General features: G+C 33.1%; 1 protein-coding gene across 1 annotated transcript; it reads right to left on the bottom strand.

Moving 5' to 3' along the window:
* Positions 1 to 2,497: 2,497 nt before the first annotated feature.
* Positions 2,498 to 6,337, bottom strand: LOC112520107 (peroxygenase-like). Its single transcript, XM_025128408.1, has 6 exons — positions 6,229 to 6,337; positions 6,005 to 6,154; positions 5,649 to 5,734; positions 5,195 to 5,289; positions 2,867 to 2,992; positions 2,498 to 2,778 (listed from the first exon to the last, which is right to left on the bottom strand). The coding sequence occupies exons 1-6, from the start codon at positions 6,335 to 6,337 to the stop codon at positions 2,631 to 2,633; spliced, it is 714 nt and encodes a 237-aa protein (XP_024984176.1). The 3' UTR covers positions 2,498 to 2,630.
* Between the last annotated feature and the right edge of the window lie 618 nt (positions 6,338 to 6,955).

Here is a 6,955-nt window from a genome sequence, read left to right as displayed (position 1 = left end):
CGCACGTTGCGTGGTAATATGAGTACTTTAATTAATAATCTGAGGATTGTCTATATAAATATATATTAATTGTTAATAGAATCATCAACAAATCGTATTCAAATAAATCGCACACACACACACACACACACACACATATATATATATATATATATTGAGAGAGAGATTTGTTTAGTAATAAAGTTGTAAAACTTAATAAAATGTGTAATAATAACGACGGAAATATTAAGAAATCTGACACAAACATAAGAATAAAAAATACTCTACGTAAAGATGTCTCCTTCAAAGGATGATGTACATGTACCATTTTTCATCCTCAACACATACCTTGACTTTAAAAACACACTAGTGAATAGACTAATTATACGATATGTAAAAAAATACATACCAAACTTAACGCTTCAAATCTTTATAACCCAATAGATAAAATTATAATGCAATCAAAATCACAACATGAACACACATAAAATTATAATACAACTAAACTTACGATAAGAACATACTTAAAAATATAATCCAATCAAAATCTTGATACAAACATACATAACATTATAATACACTATAAATTACAAAACAAACTTGCATAAAATTCTTACCTTAGATCATAATCATAAATTCCCACAACCCAAACTTGAAAACTTCAAATTTTCAAGACTTGATATATAAACGTTAAAAAACTCGAAAACCTGCAAACCAAAAAACGTTCAACATAAGTAAAAATTACATAGTGAACTTGAACATTTTAAATCTTCACCTAATACATAAGAGTTATAATGCAAACAAAAATCACGATACAAACATAAATAAAATTATAATGCAATCAAAATCAAATATTGAACTTGAAGACTTCTTTAAATGTTCATGACATAATGCATAAAAACGATAATGCAATATAAATAACGATACAAACATACATAAAATTATGGGAGAAGTGGAAAAAAAACTATGAAGATTATAAATAGTAAAATAGAAGAAAAACCAAAGAGAAAAAATAAATAAATCTAGAGATATATAGGATAGAGAATTTGAGAGGGTGTAAGAGATGAAGATGAATAAATAGTGGTTGTTTATATATATATGGAAGCGTTCAAATAAAAACCACTCAATTTGTAAAAACCGTGAAAACCTTATTCAACCAATCATAATTTTTCATTTTGTTCATTTTTTTTGTAATTATGAGAGGTTGATTAACCATTTTTATTGTGGAGGGTGTTAATCATGGATATTATCATCTTCATTATTTTAATTTTAAAGAAATATATGAAACTGTTTCATTAAAATTTCATTAAGTAGTATATGAAACAATTTCATAACTATATATGAAACAACTTCATCAAAAAAAGTATTATATGAAACAATTTCATGAAAAAATTTCATAAGATTACGACGGATGAGAGTAGTTTTTATGGTTTTACAAATTGGAGTGATTTTCATTTGATCGCTCCTCTCTCTCTCTATATATATAAATAAATAATTGATGGGAAAAGATGAATGGTTTGGAGTTATGCCATTAGAATTAATATAGAAGGAGATGAATGGTTTGAAGTTGAATGCAAACATTTAACAAAAAAACATAAATTGACAAAAAATATAATAATGGGTATTGAGAGAATGAAGGAGAAAAAAGAAAAATGAGATTCTAGGTTTTAGGAGAGACCACCTCAAACACTCATGATTTCTTCTTTAATATATAAATATATATATATTGATTATATCAAATTCTTTATTCAAATTTGATATTATTAGATATGTGTGTATTCGTTCAAATCTGATTTTAACCATAAATATCTTGTGAATTTGGAAGTATTCATTATGAATAATGTGATAAATATTCACAAAAAAGGTTGTGACAAATACTCATTTGATGAATAAATGTTCATTATTATTCAAGGTTATTTATTCAGTCAAGTTTAGCCTATGTCTATTATTCTATTGGATGTTAAAACGACACTTGTGCAATGCAGCTAGATACATCGATAGAATGTTTTGATTTATTTTTTTGTCTCTGTCGATATAATATAGTTTTATGTGATTTTGAGAAAGCGATAATGTTTTTATTCATAAAAATTTGAAAAAAAAAATATCGATATTAATATCAAATTAACTTTTTAAAAACTCTCGTTTTTTATGTAATTTTTTTGATTCAAAATTTTTATCACAAATTTTAATTTAGGTTTAATAACAAAGTAATTTATTTTTGGTTTAATAACAAACTTTTTATAAGAATAATAATTAAGTATTTTGTTTTAAGTATAAGTCAATAATTATTCTAATTATATATTTTATATTTTACATAAGATGCATATCATGTAGTTGATGATGTATATTTGCAGTTAGTTATACGAATTCAAAAAATGGAGGTTTAATAAGTTGTAGTTACGCACAATTTACTTGTAACATCGAATTTTAAGTAATATGCATTAATAAACAATACTTCATGTATAAAAAATGGTTTTTAAAAATATTTGTCAAATGCTTTATAATCCAGTATAGATAAGTTTACTACTTGTACAAATGTTTCTTGTGCCGTTGTGCGTATTGCATACCATAACATTTGTACTTTTTACACATGTTTATTTACTTGGGATTAAGGTCTTTAACTATCAACTCCATATATATACCTTCAGATTTTAAGACCTCTTTTTGGCTGCATTCTTTTCAGCAAGGCGTTCGAATAGACTGCCATCAAAGACACCTCTCATGGCATCTTTTGACAGGTACCCGTCTTCATCTTTAGCAATAATGTATACAGCCCCCCATTCGAACTTAGTCATTACCCTGTTCGACATTAAACATATTGAATTAATTGGCACTCGATTTGAATGTGCATGAAATGAATGTATTTGTATTTACTGAAAGCACAAACCATCCGATGATGTCAAATGAAACACGATTTCCTTCGGTCATGTTCCACAACTCTTTGAAGGTTAGCTTATCGGGTGCTGTTTTGCCATATTTGCTAAACATGCTCTCAAAGTTAACTGGCATATACCTGTAGATGAAATCAGTTATGAAGGTTTAGATGTTATTTTTGTACAACATAAAGAAGGGAGTAAGTTACATATTTAGTCCTTGTTGTTTGTTGAAAATTTCTATTTCGGTCCTTATGGTTTTGAAATTACAATTTTCATTCCTATGGTGTATATTTTATTACCTTTTTCGTCCTTATGATTTAAAATTTATTGCTTATTTCGTCACCGTGCTTTACAATTCATTTTTATTTTAGTTCTTCATGCTTAAAAGTTAGTGTTGGTATTAGGGACTAAAATAGAAATGGATTGCAAATCATGGGGATAAGGTTCAAAAAGGCGAGGCGACGAGGTCAAGTAGGGATGGTGATTTGCCCCGACCCGGTGGGGAACCCGGTTCACCCGACCCGAACGGGGGCGGGGATTCCCCGCTAAAACGGGTCCCGGGGACGGGGCTGGGGATCCCCGGTAGACTCAAACCGGGGACGGGGTCGGGGACGGGGGATGTTACTCAAACCGGGGTCGGGGATCCCCGACATAATCAAACTAAAGCATACTTTTTACCGGGTTTTGACCGGGGATTGACCGGGTTTACCGGGTTTTGACCGGGGATTGCTAGAATTTGACCGAGGACGGGATGATAATCCCCGTACCCGCCGGGGACCGGGGCCGGGGCCGGGGACGGGGATTACAAAACCCGCCCCATCCCCGCCCCGTTGCCATGCCTAAGGTCAAGTCTCAAGCCTTACACGCCATGTTGAGGACACAATGTTTAAAAAAAGGGTGACATAAGACGACAAATCTGTATGTCATATATAGAATTATATATATATATATATATATATATATATACAAAATCTAATCAGATAATGATATTACAAAAATGTACATTCATATTATATGAAGAATAATCATATAAACAATCATTATAAAAATATGGTTTTGATTAAAAATTTGAAATTTAATTTAGAAAGGTAATTTTATAACTTCATTTTAACCGTGAGTCTGTAACGTTTTTGAATTTATGAAACTGTAAGTGATGTATTAACTAGAGCTGTAAAAGTGTAAAATTTAGAGTTAAAAATGTAAAAACACAAAAGATAAAAAATAAATAAATAAATTATTATTTTTTGGCTAAAAATCACAGTGCACTGCGACGTGCCATGGTGCGCTTCAAGATGCCAAAGGCGTGAGCTACGTCTTATAGAAACGCGATGGCCATTTCGTAACAGCGAAATCTTGTCTTGCATCATATCGTGCATGACACGCCTTTTTGAACACTGCATATGCATAGGGGTGAAAATCGAAATTTTGAAACCATATAGACGAAATTCGTAACTTTTATCCAACCACGGGACGGAAAACATAATTTACTCTAAAGAAGGGGTCATTTAAATATGTAACATTAAATGAGATTTTTATAAATCCATGACAAAGAAAAAATGGCTCCATAGTCCTTAGAAGGTCATGTATTCCATCAGTAGTAGACCCAGATTTTTCGCTGATCGGGTGCACTGGTAAAGCGAATCAAAGGCCCTAAATCGTGGTTTGACGAGGGAAAGATCAAATACGGTTTGACGAGAGAAAAGTCAATTGTGTCGATTTAGGAATAAAATACATTTTTCCAAATGAGATAGATCTTTCACAAGATAAGCATACGTTCGATGCACTTTTAACTGAATGCCACCGTTTTCAAGGGTTTTTTCTTTCCAGTTTTTTGTTTGCTTTCGAGGAACTTTTGAAGCTTTTTTTGATCGATTTCAAGACTTTTTTGGTTTAATTCGGTTGAGGGATTTTTAGGTATATAACCTTAAATAAGATTTTAATTAAAATTTTGACCTCATTAGTATTAAAAAGGTCGAGAGGTCATGAATTTAACTAAAAGATAAAAACCAATTTATGGTCATATTTCTGACTTACCCATTAAGTGATTTTGGCACTGGACGTTCCCTAAACAGGTACTGTCGGGTCGGGTGAATTCAATAATAGACTTATTTGAAGACTTTTATGTTTTTTGGTTGATGTATTTTTGTATTTTTCAATGTCCTTGAGCACCCGTTAGAATTTAGGGTGTACGTCATTCATACCCCAAAAATTTCTACTTGTAAACATCATTTGAGCAAATGCACGAGCCCCTTGTGGTTCCTTCACATGTTTGTCGTTGGGTTTAATTAAAATCTCATTTAAGTTTATATACTGAAATCACGTTAATAAAACAAATCTACCTTCCTTCTGTATCATATGTCCCTGAATCACTTGGATGTTTGCCTTTATGTATGTTGGCTATGTGAATTGGTAGCAGCAAGGAAGGCATATAACCCTACAAAAAAATAATCAAAAAGGCAGCTTTTGGGTGCGTTTGGTACGCGGCACAGATGAGACAGTTCAATGCAAAAACTTGTCGCACGTTTGATGCAGCGTTAGATTAGGACATGACATGACAAAGAGAGGATTGAGACAAAACTGTATTATTGTCAGTCTCAACAAACTTGGTGGAACAAAAATCAGGGAGATGGAACAAGATTGATAAATTACCTAACTAGCCTTGTCAAATTAAAACCTTAAAAACCTTCTGGAATTTTTTAACCCGTCTCTACCTCATTCTCGCATGTTCAGTTATGTCTGTACCAAACGTATCACGAACTCTTGGAAAAACACATGGACTAAACTTCAACTTACCGGGTGTGTGGGCCAAGTAAATATTAAATTGAAGAATAGCCCCGCAAGCAATGAAAAAAGTACGTTGAACCCGATTGCTCGAAGCCCTGAAAGGATCATTACATATGTAAACCAAGTCGACCATTATTGAAAGCGAAAACTTGTTCGGTGTTTGTCTTCACGGGATAAATATCTGCTGTCTCAAAATCCAACGTCTCATCCTTGTCCCACCAATGAAATTAAGATGCATCCAATTTATTTATGTTTTAAATTTATTCAAAAGTTCACGTTCTTTCTTTGTTGATGTGTATTAACGTGATTGGTGGATTGAAATGGGACGTGAGAATTTGAGACAGAGGATTTGTATCTATCTTCACCTGTATACGTCTCCCATGGATAAACGATGCCATTGTTGTCTTGATCAAAAAAGGCAACGTGCTGTTGGAGTACGCTCATGCCTCGAGCCTTGTGTTCCGGTGTGCCGTCAGGATGTTCCATGTCTGGTGCAACCATAGCTCTAGCCATGTCTTTTAAAGAACACACAATTAGCCCATAAGAATCATTGATTGATTCATCGATTATGCATGAAGGAACAACTTACAGGGCTTAAAAATGGAAGACTCGAGGTCGGTACGAACAGGTCGTTGGGTCGTCATCGGTGCCATCGGTGCCACTGTCGCCATTGCAACCGGGTTTTCGGTCGTTTTCATTTTTGGATTTGGAAATTGAAGGGGATGAGAAAGGGATTTATAAAGTAACAAGGGTTGAATTCGGTTGAGCATTAAAAGCCATAATGTGGTTGGTGTTGATTAATCGATATCGACTTAGGAGAGTCGTGTGGGAGAACACAAGCCAAACGGATTAGTCAATTTTTCGTACTCGTTTGTACATAATAAGTTAACAGTATTCATCGATGGACAAATCAATAGTAATGATTCTGTTTAGTGAAATATAATCCTAAGGCGACGTTTGTTTGCAAAATGTTTTTGGATGAAATGAAATCTATCAAAAGAATTTGAATTTGAAGAATTGGAATGAAATGTTATCATGTTTGACTTTTAAAACATTATTACAAACAAATCCTATGAAATACCGTGAAATACCAATGACCCTCATGGATTTCTAAATCTCATGTTTGTACGAGAACCCCTGAATTACAATTACGGACTTTCCTATAAACCAAACGTTAAATTGGAATTAGATATGGGAATGAGAACCACCCCGTTAGAGAACCCGATGTACCCGCCTTGACGGGCATGGGGATTCCCCACAAGACTGGGGATGTGGAGGGGATCCTCGAAAGTAAAAAACCCGGGGATGGAGACGGG

The sequence above is a fragment of the Cynara cardunculus genome, assembly GCF_001531365.2.
Source record: "Cynara cardunculus var. scolymus isolate 2C chromosome LG 10, CcrdV1, whole genome shotgun sequence".
In the NCBI taxonomy this organism is placed as follows: Eukaryota; Viridiplantae; Streptophyta; class Magnoliopsida; order Asterales; family Asteraceae; genus Cynara; species Cynara cardunculus.
Note: the sequence above shows the minus strand (reverse complement) of the source record. Positions and strands in the feature narration are given on the sequence as shown.

Excerpts from the sequence above, each read along its gene's own strand:
- LOC112520107 (XM_025128408.1), bottom strand. The coding sequence starts at position 6,337 with ATGAAAACGACCGAAAACCCGGTTGCAATGGCGACAGTGGCACCGATG. Across the intron at positions 6,155-6,228 it reads GTCTTCCATTTTTAAGCCCT|ACATGGCTAGAGCTATGGTT; the intron begins GTAAGTTGTTCC and ends GTTCTTTAAAAG. Across the intron at positions 2,993-5,194 it reads ACATATGATACAGAAGGAAG|GTATATGCCAGTTAACTTTG; the intron begins GTAGATTTGTTT and ends TTTCATCTACAG.